At 30.2% G+C, this 24,273-nt stretch overlaps 1 protein-coding gene across 8 annotated transcripts; it reads right to left on the bottom strand.

The window, feature by feature from the left end:
• Positions 1 to 2,502: 2,502 nt before the first annotated feature.
• On the bottom strand, positions 2,503 to 23,434 carry LOC107639544 (protein FAR1-RELATED SEQUENCE 5-like). 8 transcript variants are annotated; one of them, XM_088485879.1, is made up of 9 exons: positions 23,033 to 23,434; positions 13,990 to 14,049; positions 13,769 to 13,886; positions 12,667 to 13,694; positions 9,039 to 12,540; positions 8,807 to 8,929; positions 6,135 to 6,211; positions 3,135 to 3,211; positions 2,503 to 2,805 (listed from the first exon to the last, which is right to left on the bottom strand). In XM_088485879.1, the coding sequence occupies exons 5-9, from the start codon at positions 9,135 to 9,137 to the stop codon at positions 2,789 to 2,791; spliced, it is 393 nt and encodes a 130-aa protein (XP_088342005.1). In that variant the 5' UTR covers positions 9,138 to 12,540; positions 12,667 to 13,694; positions 13,769 to 13,886; positions 13,990 to 14,049; positions 23,033 to 23,434; the 3' UTR covers positions 2,503 to 2,788. The 8 variants fall into 8 exon arrangements, with proteins under 8 accessions (XP_088342005.1, XP_088342003.1, XP_088342008.1 ...); XM_088485877.1 differs by having other exon boundaries at positions 3,139 to 3,211; XM_088485882.1 differs by lacking the exons at positions 2,503 to 2,805; positions 3,135 to 3,211; positions 6,135 to 6,211; positions 8,807 to 8,929 and adding an exon at positions 14,754 to 15,215 and having other exon boundaries at positions 11,216 to 12,540; positions 12,667 to 13,065; positions 13,151 to 13,694.
• Positions 23,435 to 24,273: the final 839 nt, after the last annotated feature.

Below are 24,273 nucleotides of genomic sequence, written 5' to 3'. Positions count from 1 at the left end.
ACATCGGTGGCTGTATGCATTTGACATGGCAAGAAAAAAGGTGTTGGTAATCGATAGTCTGCATGCTGAGACACCCGATAATGCACGGAGGAAACTAGATGCATATGCGGTAAGCTAAGACACCCCCTAATCCCTGTGCGTGTTGTTTATGTATACACTAATAACAAAAAACAAAAATTGATGAAATATCACTGAGTATTTTACCGGGATGACTAATTGAAGACATGACTAAAGTGGATATCCCGACATATGAACGCAGTACGAATGGCCCAAGTTTTGCATATGCCAAAGTCATTATATAACCGAACACGTAAGTAGAACCAAGCAACACACCTAACAAATGTATCCATTCGCATTTGCTGTAACATTGATATCGTCCTGATTCGACCATTCTTACTTAATTATGTAGTTGGGATTGTGGCATCTATGCCATTAAATTCATGGAGACATGAACTGGAGATTGTAAACTAGATTAATGGGACGTTGTAAGTTACCCGGTCGTTTTGTTTTTAATTTGTTATTTGTATTTCATATTACTTTGACACTTCGAACATCGCGCTCACAATGAAAACACCATACATGATATGCTTCGGTCAATGAGAGTGGAGCGCATGGAGGATATTGTCACACAATGAATCAATTGAACATGTGCGAACTTTGATGGAACAAAATGATGAACATATATGTCACAACCGTCCAAGAAACAAGAAAAAGGAGGTTAAATCACCATTTACAGCACCAAGCACAAGGACATTGATGAAATGGGTCGGAGAATTACCTGGGAGGAATATTCGGAAAAGGAGAAAGCAATAGATGTACTTAGTTTTAATACCAAAAATATACTTTTGACATTGTTTACGTGTTTTTGCGGTGAATTTTTGTTACAACAGATAGGATAAATTTTTATAGCGAATAATAGTTATATGGTGTATTAGTTTTCAACCTCTTCTGATTCTGTTCCATGATATTAGTGATGCATAAAAGCTAATAGTAAATAATAACACATGTACAGGTAAAAGTATCCAGTCGCATGCCTAATGAATCACAACAACTAATAGAAATAACCATCTGCTGGCCTATTAAATCGAACATCCAACATATACTACTTGTAACTAAATAGACACACTACACCAATACTATTACAAATAACCATTCGTTAGCCTATTGAATCGAACATCTAACCTATACTAATTGTAAGTAATCAGACACACTACACCAATACTATAACAAATAACCGTTGTTTACCAATAGAAATAATTATCCGTTAGTCTATTATATCGAATATCCAACCTAAACTACTTATAACTAATTATACACACGATAGTAGGACTATTAAAAATAACCATTCAGGTACTAATAAAAATAACCATCCGCTAGCCTATTGAATCAAACTTCCTGTCATAACTACTTGTAACTAATTATACACACCACACAAAAACTATTACAAATAATCATCCGAGTAATAATAAAAATACTCTTCCATTATCCTATTGAATCGAACATCCAGTCTAAATTACTTGTAAGTAATCATACATACTACACCAGGAATATTACAAATAACCATCTGGCTAACAATAGAAATAACTATCCGTTAGCCTATTGAATCGAACATCCAACCTATACTACTTATAACTAATTATACACACGATTGCAAGACTATTACAAATAACCATTTGGGTACTAATAAAAATAACCATATGCTAGCTTATTGAATCGAACATCTCGCAATAACTACTTGTCACTAATTATACACACCACACATAAGCTATTACAAATAACCATTCAGGTACTAATAAAAATAACCATTTGTTATCCTATTGAATCAAACATCCAGCCTAAACTACTTATAAGTAATCATACATACTACAATAGGATTATTACAAATAACCATCTGGGTACGAATAAAAATAACCATCCGTTGGCCTATTGAATTGCACATCCATACTATACTACTTGTAACTAATCAGACATACTAGACCAATACTATAACAAATAACCATCTGTGTACCAATAGAAATAACTATCCGTTAGCCTATTGAATCGAACATCCAACCTAAACTACTTATAACTAATTATACACAAGATAACAAGATTATTACAAATAACCATTCGAGTACTAATAAAAATAACCATCCGCTAGCATATTGAATCGAACATTCCGTCGTAACAACTTGTAACTAATTATACACACCACAGTAAAACAATTATAAATTACCATCCGGGTACTAATAAATATAACCTTCCATTATCCTATTGAATCGAACATCCAGCTTAAACTACTTGTAAGTAATCATACATACTACACCAGGATTATTACAAACAATCATCTGGCTACCAACAGAAATAATCATCTGATAGAGAAATTTTAAATGGTTTTGTCTCTTTGATTAATAATGCATAGAAAATTATTAAGCCTAATACTCCGTATCACCCTATGATTGATAATGAAGGCATGGAAAGAACATTGTTAAATCAAGAATTGTATAAAGATAGCAAGCTGCTAGTTGCTGTTACCCAATTTCAGAACTTTGGTAAATTAAGAATTGTATGTATTTGGACATCATTTATCACCAATTACATGCATAACACAATCGAACCTAAATAATATCTTATTCAAAAAAAAAGTACATAATGACTAACCGAGAAGAACATTCCAAAGACTTCTGGCAGCTTTGAAGAAGGATTCGGGGGGAGGATGTTCACCGTTTGTCATGTCTTTTTCTTCTCAATAAGGTCTAGAATATTCACCATCATTGTTTGAGCAATCTCACACACATAATCATCTTCGTTACTGTGGTAATTCATCTAAAACAAACACAGAATTTAGGATCATGCACCAAATGAAAAAAAATAATAATAAATTTATTTTCAAATAGATGGGATGGTTGAAAAAAACTGAAGTCTCTGAATTTATCTTTCTCTTCTTAGGATAGTTACTCTCTGAAGTCTCTGAAAAAATTGAAGTGGAAAGAGAAGTGGAAGGAGAAGTGAAAGGAGAAGAATATAAACCCATTTTAAAACTAATGAGATGGCTGGAAAAAATGATTATGAGCCTGCTAGCTAGCCTCGAGAACTTACGAAAATTAGAGAGAAGAGAGACAGAAAATTAAAAAAAAGGGAGATACTTTACTGACTTACTGAGTGCAGTTGGAGTAGGTGGTGCAGCCTTTGTAGTAGATTGTACCCAATCAATGTCCCTGAACTGACAGGCCTTGGATAACAAAGAAAACACAAGTTGATATATTTCAATTAAGAAAAATTGACTTTTAAGACAAAAATGATGAGTATATATATAATTTATATGTTTAGAACAAAATAATTAAAAACTAATATATTGAAAAATAATTAATCAGACACATTAATAATTAATCAAACATACTAAAGGTTATACCAAATAAAATTATAAAAATTAATACCTATAAAAATAATATATTGAAAAATAATTAATCAGACACATATTAATAATTAATCAAAAATACTAAAGGTTATACTAAATAAAATTAAAAAAAATTAATACTTATAAAAATTATTATATTATTTATATTTTTTTTACGTTTATTTTATCTTACAATAAATTATTATATTTTTTATTCTATTAATTTTTTTCTTTTATATCCTCTACCGGTGGATTTGTTTTATTTTTTACCTTTAATATTAGGCGGAAACCTTTTTTTTTCATATTATCCGCTTGTGTCACATTTCCACGAATAACAGCTAAATCTCACGCCATCTAACCCATCCCTAACAAAGGCAATCTAAACATTCATTTAGATGTATAATAGGTATATCTTTCACTCTATATTTCCTTATGTTAGTGATTGGTATTTGATAACTGCAGAATATGATTTCCTGAAATTGTTAATTTCTATTGTTGTTTGGTGCACTGCTTACATTACTGTTGCAGTTCTTGATTTCTTTTGTACTGTTAATAAAAAATAACCATCCGGGTAGTAAAAAAAATAATCATCCATTATTCTATTGAATCGAACATTCAGCCTAAACTACTTATAAGTAATCATACATACTACATCGGATTATTACAAATAACCATCTGGCTACCATTAGAAATAACCATCCATTAGCCTATTGAATCGAACATCTAACATATACTACTTGTAACTAATCAAACACACTATACCAATACTATGACAAATAACCATTTGTGTACCAATAGAAATAACTATCCGTTAGCCTATTAAATCGAATATCCAACATACACTACTTATAACAAGTTATACACACGATAGCAAGACTATTACAAATAACCATTCGGATACTAAAACAAATAATTATCCGTTAGCCTATTAAATCGAACACCCATAGTAACTACTTGTAACTAATTATACACACCACACCTAAACTATTACAAATAACCATACTTGGTTGTAACTAATCAGACACACTACGCCGATACTATTACAAATTACTAAGATTATTACAAATAATCATCCGGGTACTAATAAAAACAATTATCTATTATTCCATTGAATCGAACATCGAGCCTAAACTACTTATAAGTAATCATACATACTACACCAGGATTATTACAAATAACCATCTGGCTACCAATAGAAATAACCATCCGTTAGCCTATTGAATCGAACATCCACTCTATACTACTTGTAACTAATTATACACACGATTGCAACACTATTACAAATAACCATTTTGGTACTAATAAAAATAATCATCTGCTAGCTTATTGAATCGAACATCTCACAATAACTACTTGTAACTAATTATACATATCACACCTAAACTATTACAGATAACCATTTGGGTACTAATAAAAATAACCATTTGTTATCCTATTGAATCGAACATCCAGCCTAAACTACTTCTAAGTAATCATACATAGTACAATAGGATTATTACAAATAACCATCTGGGTACGAATAAAAATAACCATCTGTTGGCCTATTGAATTGAACATTCATACTATACTATTTGTAACTAATCAGACATACTAGACCAATACTATAACAAATAACCATCTGTGTACCAATAGATATAACTATCTGTTAGCCTATTGAATCGAACATCCAACCTAAACTACTTATAACTAATTATACACGAGATAGCAAGACTATTATAAATAATGATTCGGGTACTAATAAAAATAACCATCCGTTAGCCTATTGAATCGAACATCCCGTCGTAACTACTTGTTACTAATTATACACAACACACCAAAACTATTACAAATAACCATCCGGGTACTAATACATATAACCCTTCGTTATCCTAGCAAATCGAACATCCAGCCTATATTTGTAAGTAATCATACATACTACACCAGGATTAATACAAATAACCATCTGGCTACCAACAGAAATAATCATCTGCTAGAGAAATTTTAAATAATTTTGTCTCTTGGATTAATAATGCATAGAAAATTATTGAGCCTAATACTCTGTATCACACTATGATTGATGATGACGGCATGAAAAAAATACTGTTAAATCTAGAATTGTACAAGGATAGCAAGCTGCTAGTTGCTGTTACCCAATTTCAGAACTTTGGTAAATTAAGAATTGTATGTATTTGGACATCATTTATCACCAATTACATGCATAACACAATCGAACTCAAATAATACCTTATTAAAAAAAAGTACATAATGACTAACTGGGAAGAACATTCCAAAGACTACTGGCAGCTTTGAAGAAGGATTTGGGGGAGGGGGGAGAGGGGAAAGATGTCCACTATTTATCTTATCTTTTTCTTCTCAATAAGGTCTAGAATATTCACTATTATCGTTTCAGCAATCTCACACACATAATCATCGTTGTTACTGTGGTGATTCATCTAAAACAAACATAGGATTTATGATCATGCACCAAATGAAAAAAAATAATAATAAATCCATTTTCAAACAGATGGGATGGCTGAAAAAAATTGAAGTCTCTGAAGTTACCTTTCTCTTCTTATGATAGTTATTCTCTGAAGTCTGAAAAAACTAAGTGGAAGGCGAAGTGGAAGGAGAAGTGGAAGGAGAAGAATATAAACCCATTTTAAAACAAATGGGATGGCTGAAAAAAATGATTATGAGCCTGCTAGCTAGCCTTGGGATCTTATGAAAATTAGAGAGAAGAGAGACAGAAAATTAAAGAGAAGGGAGATACTTTACTGACTTACTGAGTGCAGTTGGAGTAGGTGGTGCAATCTTTGTAGTAGATTGTGCCCAATTAATGTTCCTGGACTGACAGGCCTTGGACAACCAAAAAACACAAGTTGTTATATTTCAATTAAGAAAAATTGACTTTTAAGACAAAAATGATGAGTATATATATAATTTATAAGTTTAGAATAAATATAATTAAAAAATAATATAGTAAAAAATAATTAATCAGATACATATTAATAATTAATCAAACATACTAAAGGTTATACCAAATAAAATTAAAAAAAGGATTATCTATAAAAATAATATATTAAAAAATAATTAATCAGACACATATTAATAATTAATCAAACATACTAAAGATTATACTAAATAAAATTAAAAAATTAATATCTATAAAAATTATTACATTATTTATATTTTCTTTTTACGTTTATTTTATTCTACAATAAATTATTTTATTTTTTATTTCATTAATTTTTTTCTTTAATATCCGCTATCGGTGAATTTTTTTTATTTTTTACCTTTAATATCCGCTGGGAACCTTTTTTTTCATATTATCCGCTTGTGTCACATTTCCACGAGTAACAGGCAAATCCCACGCCCTCCAACTCATTCCTAACAAAGGCGACCTAACCATTCATTTAGATGTATAATAGGTATATCTTTCACTCTATATTTTCTTATGTTAGTGATTGGTATTTGATAACTGCAGAATATGATTTCCAAAAATTATTAATTTTCATTGTTGTTCGGTGCACTGCTTACATTGCTGTTACAGTTCTTGATTCTTTTCGTCCTGTTAATAAAAAATAACCATCCGAGTACTAATAAAAATAATCATCCGTTATCCTATTGAATCAAACATTCAACCTAAACAACTTATAAGTAATCATACATACTACACCAGGATTATTACAAATAACCATCTGGGTACCAATAGAAATAATCATCCGTTAGCCTATTGAATCGAACATCTAATCTATACTACTTCTAACTAATCAGACACACTACACCAATACTATAACAAATAACCATCTGTGTACCAATAGAAATAACTATCCGTTAGCCTATTGAATCGAACAACCAACCTAAACTACTTATAACTAATTATACACACGATAGCAAGACTATTACAAATAACCATTTGGATACTAAAATAAATAATCATCCGTTAGCCTATTGAATCGAACATCCCGCAGTAACTACTTGTAACTAATTATACACACCACACTTAAACTATTACAAATAACCATCCTTACTTGTAACTAATCAGACACACTACGCCGATACTATTACAAATTACTAAAATTATTACAAATAATCATCCGGGTACTAATAAAAACAATCATCCGTTATCCGATTGAATCAAACATCGAGCCTAAACTACTTATAAGCAATCATACATACTACACCAGGATTATTACAAATAACCATCTGGCTACCAATAGAAATAACCATCTGTTAGCCTATTGAATCGAACATCCAACCTATACTACTTGTAACTAATTATACACACGATTGCAAGACTGTTACAAATAACCATTTGGCTACTAATAAAAATAACCATCTGCTAGTTTATTGAATCGAACATCTCACAATAAGTACTTGTAACTAATTATACACACCACACCTAAACTGTTACAAATAACCATTCGGGTACTAATAAAAAATAACCATCCGTTATCCTATTGAATCAAACATCCAACATAAACTACTTCTAAGTAATCATACATACTATAACAGGATTATTACAAATAACCATCTGGGTACCAATAGAAATAACCATCCATTAGCCTATTGAATTGAACATCCAAAATATACTACTTGTAACTAATTAGACATACTACACCAATCACCACAAGATTTTTATTTATTTGTGGCAATTTTTTTTCTTATTTGTGGAGGTTTATAACTCCCACCAAATGGTTTGTGCGAGTTTCTAAAACCCTCAAAATTTGAGGTGCCACGAGGTCTTTTATGGGGTTTTTAAAAACCTCCACAATCTATTTAGTGGGGGGTTTTATAATCTATTTAGTGGGAGTTTTATATTAGACTTTTGTGGCAGTTTAAAATCCCCACAAATTGATTTTTTAATTTAACAAAAAATAACTATTTTGTGAGATTTTTAAACCTCCACAAATCCTGTAATTATTTATTTATTTTTAATTTCAAATCATTTATTAATCTCATCTCATTTACATACTCTCAAATTAAAAATTTATTTTTTAATATAAAAAATAGTAAACACACTCAAAGATAAGTTTTAGACACCAATTCGGTTCAGGAATTCCATAAAATCACCACAAAACAAGATAATCCAACTAAATTCAATACACAATTGTAAGCTTCAAAGTTAAGCCAATCCAATCAAAAACAAATTAACAGCCTACTACCCGTAAATGAATCACAATTCTCATGAAAGATACAGAAAAAAACTTTCAAAAGGTGTAAACTAGTAAACCTCTATAAACTAGTAATCACTAAAATAATACACTTCTTACTATGCTTAAATATCACTAATATTAAGTTATCCTTCTACTGTAGTGACATCAATTAGAGAGTCAATTACTAATTGCTCTACAAAAACCAAATATATTGTCAATGGTGGTACTAACCATAGAATGAGTGCTGAATCCAAAGCTAGCTAAATAATGAAGTACTAATCAATTTCACACTAACCATGGAATGGAGGATGTCCACTGTTTGTCTTATCTTTTTCTTCTCAATAAGGTCTAGAATATTCACCATTATCGTTTCAGCAATCTCACACACATAATCATCTTCGTTACTGTGGTGATTCATCTAAAACAAACACAGGATTTAGGGTCATGCACCAAATGAAAAAAATAATAATAAATCCATTTTCAAACAGATGGGATGGCTGAAAAAAAACTGAAGTCTCTGAAGTTACCTTTCTCTTCTTAGGATAGTTACTCTCTGAAGTCTCTGAAAAAACTGAAGTGGAAGGAGTAGTGGAAGGAGAAGTGAAAGGAGAGGTATATAAACCCATTTTAAAATAACTTTTTTGCACAAGACAGCTATAAGAAATGCTTCATTACAAGCAAAGCAAGTTGGTTCTGTCTAGTTGGGGCAAAATATGCATCTTTTTTACCCTCATCAAGAGATTTTTTTGGGCATTTCATTAAGAGAAATGGGAGCAGTGACAAATCTGGAGTGAGTGCTAGCTAAAGGGACTGTGACATCACTGGATAAAGAAAAAGATCGCCCATTCAATGCCTCAAACTAATGTATTTTACAGAGTGATCAACAAATAAAACCCACTCTCTAGCTTCATTATGATCTTGTGTTATTCTCATTTTCATTGCATCATGTTATTGTCTTCAACTTGCTAAATTTCATTGTATAATAGGCATATCTTTCACTCTATATTTTCTTATGTTAGTGATTGGTATTTGATAATTGTAGAATATGATTTTCTGAAATTGTTGATTTCCATTGTTGTTTGGTGCACTGCTTACATTGCTGTTGCAGTTCTTGATTCTTTTCGTGCTGTTAATTGTCTTTCAGGTTCCTGGACTTCAGAGAGGTTAGGGGAGATTGCTCAGGATTCGAATTATACAAAAGTGTTATGGGTTATGCACAACTTGTTATAGGTCCTGCTGGCAGTGACAAAGTAATTTATTGTATCATCTCATTTGTATTTCTTGTCCGCTGTGGATTGTTTGGTAAATAATGCTGGGATTGGTTTGAGTGATAAATATCCTATTGGCAGTAAAGTTCAAGCTGTTTGGAGTGAAGATAGGGAATGGTATATTTAGCAATTAATTTCTTTTTCTTTGTCTATTTATTCAGCAATTAGTATGATGATCAAATATATTTTAGTATTTCAACTCAGTTTGTGATCTTACTATTTTGGATTAGTTAATTTCTATTTACACTTTTTTTGTGCACCTTTAGAAGAATTTTTTTGTTTAAACTTCTTAGAAGTGCAAGTATTTTTGCAATAGCCCCGTTGGAAATGAACAAGGGAATGAACACTGATACAATTGTTAAGGCCAAGAGCTTTCTTGATGGTAATGAAGATCAGCATGAAAAAGATGTGTTTGAGAAGAATCTGAAGGCGCTTCAGAACATTTTTTAGTCATTTTGCCAAGATTAGAAGATTAATGATTTTCTGTTTGTTAAGCTCTTTTCGGATATAGAGTGCAATCTTTGCATTTTAATTGATATGTGATACAAGTTTCATGTGACTTAAATTATCTTAAGTTATATTTTGATTGTTAATTGCTTCTTAAGATTATGTCTTTGAATTGTGTAAGGATATTTTTTATTATCTAAAAAAATTATTTGGTATAATTATGTGTTTAATTTTATTTTATAATATTTAACTCATTTAATTAAAAAAGTAGAATTATATATGTAATAATATTATTAAATATTATGTTGTATAAAAAATTAATAGAATATTATATACATACAGAAAATTAAAAAAAATAAAAAAAATAATGAGGGACCTAAGGCTACACTTATATAGAGTAGCTATGGTATACAATGTGGCTACGTTTTACAGGTGATGCAGTAGCATTAAAAAGCGTAGCCTATTCTGGTAAAAATGGAAGCTGAAAAGCATAGCCTTTGGTCCTGGACAGCATCACTTGAAAAGCGCACCCTATTTCCAAACACCAAAAGTGTAGCCCTTGGTGCAGAAAAGCGTAGCCTTTGAGAATAGGCAACGGCTGAATAGAAATCACCCCAAAAAGCGTAGCCGTAGCCTAGAAAGCATAGTCGTAGCATAAGGCATCATTTTTTTTCACTTTTGGCTACACTTTTCAAGTGTACCTGAATGGGCGTTTTTCCTGTAGTGTGAATCGAACATGCACCCTAAAGTACTTGTAACTAATTATACACACCATACCAATACCTTCACAAAATAACCAACCGGGTACCTAATAAAATGAACATTTAGAGATTCTCAAATGGTAACTACTTAAACCAAAAGCAATCAAACAATTACAAAAGCTAATATTAGGGTAACCATCCCCACACATACGGAGTTGAATATCCAGGTAACTTCAGCCATTGTTAAATGTAGTCAAGTCAAACTAGTCAACATGAATAACCATCCAATTCAGGAATAAAAATAACAGTTTCATATACATCTGACCATCAACAACTCGGACTACAAAATAACCCTCAAACATACATATTGAGCTCGAACACCCAACAAAAAGGACCTCTAATATAACATAGCGGATTTTATATCCAAAACAGTTTAGGTATTGCCGAAAGAGTTTAATAGGGACATGAATCCACCAACTTCTTGCGGAACAATCTGCCGAGCAGGAGCATCCAAATCTATGTTTTCACAAGATTCTACATGATTATCCTGAAAAAAACAAACTCAAACGAAAACAAGTCACTATTGACATAATCAATTATGTACAAAACATGAAGTTTTACATTAATTACGATACCTACCTGGCCTGAACTCTTCCGCTTTCTCTACATGGATTTCTTGATTGATTTCTTGATTGATTTCTCCAACTCATATCTAATCTTTTTACCTTTTGGCCGACCCTTTATGGTTACCTTTGATGGACCTTGAATGTCCTTTGTGCCCACCACGAAGGAAGTCTCTGTGGCGATGCTAGTGTGTGCATCAGCGACAGTCTTATTCCGTAACTTGGCACGGTAATCAACTAACTTGGCCCTTGCATCGTCTAGCGCAGCATGCAACATGTCTGCTTCATCGTCACCATTCACAAATTCCTACGCAATATTGTAGAAGTGTGCACACAACTCTCTTAATAAGTTGTGGCTCTCATCCGAACGTCTCACGTTGTGGCTACTCTTAATGTAGGTGTGCTTGCGCTTTATGTTCTTGCTCCAACGGGAAAGAACAAAGCAGGAAGGCACTTTATTCACTTTGTAAGAGAAAAACACTATAAGACAGTGGCAACATAGTATACCTGTACTCTCGAACAAGTTACACTCACATCAAACCTGATGAGTCGAATGGTCAAAATGGACGTTGTGCGTAACATACCGGGTCTTCTCGTAGGCTAGTATTTCCTCTTCCACTTTTACCCAAGCTGAGTCACCTTGTTCATAAACAGCACGAATATTACAATCAGTCTTCTTGTCAAACTCCGTTTGGACATCCCTAAACATGTCGTTGGTGTACTCTTGTTGGAATTGTCTCTCAATGGCTGAGCTAGTTGCACATGGGATTACTCCTCTCGAGTCTGCAGCATCGTTCTCTAGTTCCTTCTGCTCCTTTTTTCCAAGCACGTTGTCGAACTCGTGGATGAACTGAACAAAGCTAGTCTTGCAATGTAAGTATCCACCAAAGAATGCATGCATACTCTCACTCCTTTGCGTACTCCTCATAGAAACCCAAAATTGACCCTTGAAAAAGATCGGCACCCACATGCGTCAGTCCTCAAACAAGTCTACACAAAACAAAAAAATATCAAAAAACAGAACCCCACATAAGGAACAGATTTTCAGAACAGAAAAGAAGAACATAACAACATCTAAGCAACTACGATACATGATTTAACTTAAAAGACACGAACTTAATAGCCATGTGTTGTGATGTAGCTTGAACTCATCAATGAATTCAGCCCGACCATCCTCGAAAGCCTCAACCGACTGAGAGTTCCATATAATGTGATTAAGCTCAGCATTCAACTCTCTGAACCTAGCATAACCTTCGAGCTTATACAGTATCTTTTTCGTTATATGCCAGATGCATCAACGGTGGTGTGTATTGGGTAGGACTTTTCTAGTTGCACCAAACATGGACCTATTGGTCAGTGATGATGCCCTGTGGTGCAGTTCCAATGCACTTCAGCTATTGCGTGAACTCCCACTCGAAACTCGGGATCTCCTTGCTGTCCAACAGAGCACAGCCTAGCAAAGTAGACTTACAATGGTGGTTCACACCGACGAAAGAGGCGAACGAAAATCCATGCCTAAAGTAAAAACAACCACATTTATGAACATCCAACTAATACAAAATAACAAAAAAAAGTAAACAAAAACATAAATAAATTATACCGGTTCGTGCTGTATATGGTATCAAATGACACCACGTCTCCATAGTATTCATAAGACTCCCTACACCTTGCAACCACCCAAACTGCACTCCTAAAATTATAATTGTCATCCACTTCACTGTGTAGAAGAAGTTTGGATTTATCTCCGTCATTCGCATGAAGTAATTCAGCATCTCCTTGACATTTCCATTGACATTAGTGGATCAGAGTCTTGATGAGATGTAATTCCTGACATCCTTCTCTGATAAGCCCAGGTTCGACGGTCCACCAACCTAATTAGCCAATGCTAGAAATGTTTTCTTGGTTTGAATGCCCGCCTCATCATTAACCTTAATCATGCATTTCGCATACATGGTCAACTCCCTATTCTCATGGTAGTGCACCGCCTTTTTAGTTGAACATGGGCGCAAGTGCCTCAAATTAACCTTGAACAAGATCCAATCTTACTTCTCCCTGTCAAACTTTGTATATATTCTTGCTTTGCACCCCACGGCAGCAACCGTATTCTTCCGTGTGGGTGCTTTGACACGAGACCCACAGAAACCCTTCCAATTACAATGAATAGATTGGTTAATCAGTTCCTTTATCATTTTGTCAAAGTTTGTGTTATGTATCTTACTTATGAAACTGACTTTCTTTGCGTAGCTCGCATAAAAATCCTGGACCAGCTTCAATTTCTCAAATTGCATCCCAACTCTTGGTATTTCATCTTCGACAAGGCAACTATGATCCGGTAACTGCGAATCAGTTCAAAACAAACATCATTCGATGAACATGAGGATTAATGGTCGATTCAAACATGCGGTTCATGAAAAAACAACAATAAACTAAAGTCCAAACCTCATCAACAAGATCCGTGTCATCACTTCCAAACTCAGTAATATCTGTACATTCTATGGCCTACAATCAAACATACACAAACAAACACAAGCAAACAAACTAATTAGATACCGTACTATTAAATAAATATAAATTAAAAATATTTTATTAAAATTTTTCTAAGAATATTATTAAAAATTTATTATTGTACATGAATTAAAAGCAATCATAACAATGAGACGTCTACTCATAAAAAGTGCCACCTAACTAGTTAGGATTATATTAATTATTTATATAGAGCATGCATAGGTCCATCACATTTGAAGTATACCTACACAACCTAAAAAAGAGTCTCCTTCCATGCTTTGAAAAGTCAAAAAGCTCATTATTAACTACTATAATTTCTTTACATATGTAGCCATATTTGTTTGTGCATGCATGGCATGGGAGAATAAGGATGGGGATTCGAGACATTATAATGGCAACCTTATGCAACGTTGTCTCATTAACACTAAACACATATTAAACCCATTGCAGTATAACATATTAAAAATGTAACATAATACTTTATCGGCTTAAGTAAATAAATGTTCATCTTCATCTTCTTTAGAACTTGATCTATAATTTATTACCCTTTAACTAATTATTATATTGACAGACCAAAACACCATAAAAAAATTTTCTCAATGAATATCATCATGGTTTAAGAATGTTGGACTTAAAATAACCATCTCATTTACATGAAAATAAATATATGTTCCAATGCACCAACATACATTGCTTACCTTGTTAGACTTTTTCACCTTCCACGTCGCAAGAATTGAGAAGATTGTCACTTGAATGTGTGGTATTGTCGTCGGTGAAGGAAGCTGGGGCATGACAACCCATTTCAAGCAAATTGGACTCCATTGAAGTGGCTGTGAGAGGTCACGTTCATATGAAATGGAAGCCACAACTTTCCCCTGTATTCGGGTGGATCAGTCGGAGACGAATAGGCGGTGAAGGTGGACGCAGTGGGCTGTGGGGGGCTGCACTGTGCGCGGGTTTGTGGGCTATGGGGAAAAAATTCAGCGCACGTCGGACTGCTCGAGCGTTGGCGTGGAGGGAGGCGGCGTCGGTTGCGGCTGCTTGGCAATGGCTGGCGTCCAGGCGGTGAAAGTCCAGCGAGAGTAAGAGAATCAGCGGCTAGTTGTAGAACCTCAATTCACCAATGAAGCACACGCCGTTAGCGGTGATGAAACGTATAACTGCACAATGTGCAAACCCTCATTTTTTTTAATTTGAAATATGGTTATTATTAGAAATTATTTATTAATGCCATTAATTAAATTTAAGATTAATTTTTATTTTTAATCCCATTATTCATATTGTTCAACAATGTTATTGTCTACCTATACTTTTTCCAATGGATAATATTATTGCTGTTAGGTGTATCTATATATCTGCCACAGTTATGTTGTTTAATTTGTACTTTAAAAAACGTTAATTAATTAATTATATTGACCATCATATTAACAATACCAGGCATGCACTAGGGGAAACTATGCATTTGAGTCGCCTTCGAAAAACGCATAGTGTTTCAGGGACGGGTTCAAAGCCTCCACAATCTTTCAAATGTTTTCATTAGTATTAACCTAATATTAGTTCTATATTAGATCTTATAATTTTACAAGTGAGAATAATCAATAGTAGCACTGCAATGTTTCAATACACACAATATTCAACGATTCTCTCGCCAATTCTGTTTCATTGCTTTCTCATATTATTGTAGCTTCTCCCATTTTCTTGCTGCACAAACCATTTTTACAGTTCTCTCCTTAATCTTACTTAATCAAACTAACTCGATCTAAATCACAAAAAAAGCTTTTTGTAATGCAAGTTTTTCATATGTAGTTTTAAGAAATTGAACTTTGGAGCTATTCGTCTAATGATAGTGATTCACAAATAAGTTTGATCGTGACTTTTGTTGTATAAAAGGTAGTCAATGAATTTCTGTCATAACTGTAACTAACCACTAACCGTCCATAGCTAACTCTAATTACTTCTGACGATTACATTTTTAAAGAGGTCCTTGAGATTCATACCATGCATTTATTTGGTCTTTAAAATTCTAATTGCACTAATAATATTTTCGAGATTGATATCTAAATACGGTAGTGGTCTTTCAACTCCTTTTCAACAGTGATTCAGCAAACAATGTGAGGCGAAATACTCCAATACCATATCAAATACTAATAAAATAATGTTGTTTGTTTTTGCGCTCAATAAAAGCAAATGCAATGTCATTTTGATATATGTGAAAACTCATTTATAAGCTAACTTATATGAAAAAAAATGACATTGCATATATTTTTATTGGGCGTCAAGAACAAACGACGTTATTTCACCTGTGTCTAGCGTGATATTAGAGTGTCAATTCATCATTTTAGTTGTTGAGTCATTGCTAAAAAGAAATTTAAAAACTATTATGGTGTTCAGATATCAATCTCAGAGATAATAATGATGCCATTAAAATCTCAAAAAATAAATTGGTATATGACGTGAATCTTAGAGATTATTTTAAAATAACACTAAAACAAGTGTATATATTCTTTCTTTGATTGCTTCAACACTAGTCAATCATCAGGCACTACAAGAAAATTGTTTTTAGTGGCCATTTATTTTGCTTTTAACGGTTATAAAAATAGTCGCTAATATATTTACCGACAATTAGATATTAATCGTCTTATGATTGGTCGCTAAAAAATTTTAGCGATAATTATACAATTGCTGATAAAATTTTTTTTAATTATTATAAAAATACATAATTATATTATAACATAAAATAATAATAACAAAAGTTAGAATATAAGTTATTAGCACTGAAAATGATTTTTGTGGTAGTAAAGATTGGACCACAAAAGTCAGAATATAGACTTAGAATTGACAAATTCTTAAGAAAATATATACTTTAAATTGTTTATATATTAAAAAAAAAAGGTTTGTAATTTTAAAATATATTACAAGTCTCCGTCATGTATGGGTGTGTTTGGGAAACTCGTTGGAAGGGAAGAAGCACGTTTAAATTTTTTGAAAGTTTCAATTTTTGGTTTGGCAAATTTTTTTCTCATGAACGCAGAAGTGATTCTGCTGCCAAAACCAGCGTTTACAAGAAGCAACTATTTTTAGCTTCTGCGTTTTCTTAACGGGCTTTTAGCCATAGATGCTAACCTTTTATTTACTTCTTACCAACTTTAACCTTTGTATATGTTATTGTATTATTTATAAAATTCTTGTTATTTCTATTTATATGAGCTCTAATTTTCTATTATTTATTATTTTTATTTTTTTTAACTATTTATTTGACATTATACACTTTTATAATCGTGATTTTTTGTGTATTATGTTTGTTATTATCTTTTTATAATATGATTTATTAATTCTATTAAGTAAAGTAAATTAAATAAAAAAAATTAACTGTAAATAATAATAATAGTAAAAAATTATAACATACTAAAAAAAGAGTACTAAAAATATATTATATAAAAAGATCATTAAGAACTTTTAAATTTGTTTCAATCACTATAAAGTAAATATTTAATTTTTTTTTTATTATTTTCAGTACTATCTTTTATAATTGTAATTCTCCTATACTATATTTTAGTATAATTTTTTATAATATAGATTATGATTCCATTAAAAAAGATAAATTAAATAAAAAATTAATCATATATAATAATAAAATCATAAACGTTGGATTTCAAATTAATATTAAGAATAAGATTATTGAGAGTACTAGAATAACAGTACGATGTAAAAAAATACTAAAGTAACATTTAATACTTAAAAAATGTAACATATTTGATTAAATATATATATATATATATATATATATATCTAAAATATATAATTTTTATTTTTATTTAAAAAAATATTTTGTCTATTTTTATATGTTATTTTTATTTTAGTAAATAAATATTAATTTTATTATAAAATTAACTAATAAAATCTATTTAAATATCTAAATTAAAACAATAGGATAATATAAAAAAAATCTAAGTTGATGTCCATTTTAGTAATTTTTTATCTAAAAGTGATTTTGAATGGTATAAGCCAAACAACATTTCTTTTACTATAATCCATTTTGATACAAAAATTACCAAACATAAATAACTTTAACACAAACCTACTTTTGACCAAAATCAAGTTTGCAAAATCAATTTTATGCAAACTCCCATTTGCAAACTGTAATCCAAACACACACTATGTCAATTTAGCTTCGCAGAAAAAACTCTTAACCTAATAAAGTCACATGAATAGTTTGAAGGCTAAAACCGTTTTTAACACATATACTGCTATCATATGTAGTTATGTAGCACATGTAGCTGCTATTCATATCCACAAAATTGAATCGAGTAGCATCATTTGAAACCACAAATTATGTTGTACATTTATGGACCCAACATCAACACAAAGCAAATAGAAAGCAGACATGAAAACATTCTATAATACGGACACACACTCATAAACAGTGACGGACGAAGGTTCAAGGAAACCTCCTATGTTAAAAAATCACAGTTCTATTGGAACAAGTATGTAAAATATAATGATATTATTTAATTATTTTAGCGCATACTGTATACATAGCTATCAAATAGATATGATATATATATACAGGATATGAAAATTAATATTGAGCCATGCTTTTGTGGAGAAGATAACAAGATAGTGAATTTATTATGTTAGAAAAATATTAAAATGTTATTATCGTCTCAAATAAAATAACAGTCAAATCATGATTATAATTAAATTGCGGTATTGTACTTGTATATGGTTCTGCTGTACTGCCTACTGTCTATATAATATATATACATGATGATAAGCTCTTTAATTAAACTTAAAACTACTGATTAACAAGCTAAAATATTTATTATTTAAACTAATTTTATATTTATTATTATTAGTTTATTACACCAAATAAAATAGATTAAGGAACTAACATATTAAAATCATACATATACACTACAACATAAGCAATTTTGACTTTCACTTAAGATAGTTATTTTGTTAAGATATTTTTGACTGGTTGTCAAAACAAATTGTTAATAAAGGGTTTAAAAATATTTTTGGCGCCCATTGTAATTTTTATTGACTTATTTTTTACGATCAATAATAACTAACCAAACCTCAATAAAAATATTGTCAATATAAAACAGTTGAGAATACATTCGGATGGCCATTAAAATATATTTAACTTTTTTTACACAATTATTAATTATAAAAATACTCTTTAGAAGATAATTAATTATTATTATTATTTTAGGTTTTGTTCTAGCGGTAATAGTTGTAACTAGTGTTGTGTTAGATGTTGATGCATGCAACACGTAATATAGCAGAAATTTTGTGGCAGCAAGTGCAATTATTGTGGACTACAATTAAATATTGTATCGCTAATATTCCAGTTAATATTTAATATAAAAAAAGGTAATTGATATTTTTAAAAATAAGAATATTTGAAATTTAATTAAAAAAATATTTAAAATTCAAACTCAGTAAAATTTATCTTCAATAGATTTTATACTAAATTTATTTAATAATCTATTATTAATAATTTGTTATAGTATCGAGTGAAATTAACTGATATAGCGTTAGTCTTTTAGTATTACTATTATTTAAATTTCAATGCAATGCTTCAAAATTCTATTATTAATAATTTATTTCCTTGCAGCATATATAATGATATATTCCGCTCTATAATACATAGCTGAAAATATTTGGAATATAATTTGTAAGCATACGGCAAATTAAAAAGTATAGCAATCAATCATGAATCATGAATGATGAAGATACATGTTCCTTGCAGGGATGGGCAATTGCGACATATGTTAGGATCAAGTTGTTTTAATTTGTGAAGGGAAATAGGAAGCTTCGTGGAAGCTGCATGCATGCATTGGTGATGAATTGAAGCTAATAAGAAACAAAAGCATGTGGGGATCAGAGGGCCATTTCCTATATAGTTACGATATATACAAGTGACTATTGGTGTGCTCAAAGGGTGAGTATAGAGATATCTCTGCCAGATTTTGGTTTCGGAATGCAACCAAATATATATATTGTTTTTCTTTTTTTGGAGGCAAGTGATAATGATAAGAGTTGCTGTGTATCTGCTATAATATCATTCTGTAAGAAAGAAGATAAGTTTCATGGGCATAACTCAATCCACATAACTGCAATTCAGAGCAGCTACTGTAATATGCTAAATAAATATTTTGCTACTAAGTTAATTTGTCTAGAAATTAATATACCTGTATATATTAGATCAGTTCAGGTTATATATATTATTAGCTATTTAAATTAACTTGGATCAATTGAATGGTTTGGTAAAATTTTTTAAAAAAAGAGAAATACTAAAAGACCAGCAATTTTTGTGATTTGTAGCCATCAAATAGTCATCGATGATGATTTTAATGGTGTGAAATTGGTGTGAGATTTTATCCAATAACTCACTTTTCTTTGCTGGTTACATGCTGACCAGAATTTAACAAAGTTGCTGGTCCTCTAGACTTTTCCTTAAAAAAATATTTATATTTTTTTATTTTTTATTTTGTGTTTGATAAATAAAAAAATTCATATATTTATATTTATAGTTTTTAAAAGATAAGAGTGTTTTTAAAAATATTTAAAATAAATTTTTTAATGATGATTTGTGTTTATCAAAACTAAAAATTTATAATTTTTAAAAAAATTTCTTTTAAAAATTTTTTGAAAAATAAATTTTATCAAACCAAATCTAAATATCAGGTGTTCTAATTTTGTCTTATTATTGATTAATTAATATACAATTTTGGATGAAATTCTAATCTATAATAATGAATTAATTCTCATCTTATTAAATTAGAAGATACGTAAAAAAAATATATATTATTAACTATGTAACGAATTGTTTTTCTGGAAAACTAGTTACATTGCTGAGTGTGCATAAGAATATGGATAATATAATTGTTTGCTTAAAATAGAATATAGCTAAAAAAAATAATTTAAATATTTAAAATTACTCAAACTTATGGGGTGTAATTTCTTTTAATTAAGAGTTGTTGAAAAAGAGATAGAGATAGGAAAGGCTGCTATTCATGAGATAGAAGGATATATATGTTGAATCAATTAGCACACATAATTAAGCTAATTATATGATAGTGAGGTAATTAACATGTGCGCATACGACAAAACAAATTATGAATACCGGTAGAACTCTATCGACTATTATCGAAACAAGTTTCTGGAACATAATATGGGCCACACCACACCATATGATTTAGGATTATATATTTTGAATTTAATGTTAATATAAAATAATTTTATATTTATTTTTAATTATATATTATTATATTAATAAAAATAATTATTTTTGATATTGATCGTGTTAATTTTACTATTTAAAAAAACAAATACAATTAGATAATAGTATAAAATATTTCACATGGTGAATATATCAAAATCATATATATTTAGGGTTTATATTTTATGAATTTCGCATAAATATTCAAAGTATGAGATATGGTAATATGTCAAAATGTTACACTAATATTCTGCTAAGACAGATTCATTTAGTTAGTCTTATTGATATAACATGTTATGTGAAAATACATCATCATATGCAAAACTAAAAATTTTCAGAAACATTTGGTTTTAGAAAGATTTTGAAGTTGGTTATTATTAATAAAAACAAATGTTAAAAAGTACTCTACATAGATATGCTTTGGAAAATATCTTGTCAGATTAAATTATTTGCTTTTGAAATGTAAGGTTTAAATTAAACTTGAATCTATAGAAACACAATGATTTAACTACACATGGTTGTGGTCCTTCTGTTACTATGAAACACAAATGAAATAAGAGGTGTAGGAGCTAAGCATGTCTGACACAGCAAATGGACCAACAATAATAGTGATGAATTTGTGTATAGAACAGAATGAAGGCACATGCAAGAAAATAATAGAAAACAATATAGGTAGAAATAAAAGATATATACAATGTATAGCATGCATATCTGTTGAGACATTCGTTATCTTGATGAGATTACATATATTCCTTAGTTTCAGAGAACTAACAAGAAATTATATATTATATTTTAAGTTACAACTCAAGTTCATTATTCCACCAAATAGAATGTTGCAAGGGAAAAAACAATTTAAAAAGTCAGGTACAAAGAAAAAATGCAAATGTTGATTGTTATAGTGATACATATATCTACAGAATCCTATCAATAATAGATTAGATTAGAGTGATTTAAATAAATCATTTGTGTATATTTTTTTATTTATTAACTTAGATTTTTGAGAGACGATAATATATATAATATTAAAATTTTTATCTCAAATTTTATCTTTATTTATTTGAAAAGACAGAATTTTAGCATAAGACCAAAAAAAAGTTTATGCAAAAATTCACGAGAAACAAAAAATTCTTACTTAAAAAACTATATTAATAATATAATTATTTATATATCATTTTGATAAATTTTTAAAAAAAGTGATATTATAACACAACACGGTTAATATTCAATTTGGTTAATAAAATATATAACTTTTAATTGAGTATAAGAAAGTTGAGTTATAACTCAAATAACATAGTCTTTCTATACTTATCTAAGAGATCGCGAGTTCGAGTCTTTAAAAAAAAAAAAAAACAGTTGATATGATATTCAATAAGCTGATATTTTCCATGGCCTTTGCTCAAATAGAATTGTCGATTTCGTAAAGAATAGTAGTGGATCCAACATATGTATCCAAATTAAAAATTACAATATTTCAATTGCAGTAGTTGAAACTCACTATCTCTGTTTCCTATCTGCCATTTATATATTAATTAACTAGTAAGCGTTTACAAATTGAAATTTAGGGGGTATAGACAAATCCAAAGATTTGATAACATATGATACCTAATTTTACCTAACATAAAAATAAATAAAAAATGGGGAAAGTAGATACTGTGATATCTTTTGCCTACTAATTAATTAGATGAGTAAGCTAATTAAGACAAAACACTGGACCCAACCCAAACCGTGAATGGAAACGAAGGACAGTACCTTGGGAATGTGCCTCATCTCTTCCACCTTGCAAAGTGAAAAAAATATCACAGGCCCAAGCTTTTGGTTTCTTCAATTTCTTGCACAAACTTTTAGTTCTGAAAATCTGATGATCGGTTATCTCTACCAATATATATAGAGAGCAGATAATTAAATAAATAGCACTTTTTACTTTATCTTCTTTTGAGAAATTTCTTAACAATTTCCCTGTTTTGACACTTTTCTTGTGGAATATTGGATTTTTCTCTTTTGGAGTAGGCATAAAACTTAGAAAATAAATTCCATATGCTAGCAAACAATTTCTAATAATTAAAGAGTGATGAGAAAGTGTGTATAGTGGGTGTAGGTGAAAAGTTATAGCATGACCATATTAAACTATGACCTCACTGTTTATTAACTTAAATTGAGTGAGAAACGAAAATTAATTCATATATGTATGACAAAAGATAAACTTTTGTCCACTTATAACTCAATTCAGTGCGTGTTATGATCTCTAAAGGTGATCCAAGCAACTGGTAGTTAATGCTTAGAAAAATAATATGGCAGACATGGATAATATAATGGAAAGCAAAGAAGACATTTTTATTAGAATTAGAAGATGATAGATCGTGAGCCGTTGGCTAATTTTCACCAAAGATTATAGAAAGAGTTTGAATATGAGTAAATTATTATTTTGGTTTTAAAAGAGTTGATTCAATTCTTTTATATAAAATGACTCCTGAAAAAAATTATTTTAGCTCTTTGAAAAATGATTTTAGTTTGATGAAGTACATCATTTTTTTCATAAGTGATATGCGGTTCACCTGTATGTAATCCTATTTAGTTTAGAAACATTTAATTTGAATATTATTTAGAAGATATATAAAAAAAATTGAAAAAAAGAACTTGACAAAATTCGATAATACTAAAACCTTTCTTTTCATTTCTTTTAAAAAATCTTTTGTCATTCACATAAATGAAATTGTTATAAAAGATCCACGCACTTAATTAATTATCATAAAATTATTAAATTAAAAGACAGAAATATATCATTTTCTTAAATAATGGTTTTTTTTAAAAAAAAAAAAAGTGTATCAACATGATTTCTATTCTCTAGAACCTTTTTAGAATATGTATGTCTCCTCGTATAAATTTGGTATATTTTGCTAGAAGGAGAGAATCTTTGACGGATCAAAAACTTATTTCTATCCAAATCTACAGTGATCCGCTTTACCCTTATTCCATCGAGGTGGTAATTACTC

The sequence above is a fragment of the Arachis ipaensis genome, chromosome B4 (assembly GCF_059453495.1).
Source record: "Arachis ipaensis isolate K30076 ecotype BB chromosome B4, ASM5945349v1, whole genome shotgun sequence".
Lineage (NCBI taxonomy): Eukaryota > Viridiplantae > Streptophyta > Magnoliopsida > Fabales > Fabaceae > Arachis > Arachis ipaensis.
The sequence above is the reverse complement of the archived record's forward strand: the minus strand, read 5'-3'. Positions and strand labels throughout refer to the sequence as shown.

Excerpts from the sequence above, each read along its gene's own strand:
- LOC107639544 (XM_088485877.1), bottom strand. The coding sequence starts at position 9,137 with ATGGGTTTATATACCTCTCCTTTCACTTCTCCTTCCACTACTCCTTCC. Across the intron at positions 8,930-9,038 it reads ACTATCCTAAGAAGAGAAAG|ATGAATCACCACAGTAACGA; the intron begins GTAACTTCAGAG and ends TGTTTGTTTTAG. Across the intron at positions 6,212-8,806 it reads TGGACATCCTCCATTCCATG|GCCTGTCAGTCCAGGAACAT; the intron begins GTTAGTGTGAAA and ends TGGTTGTCCAAG.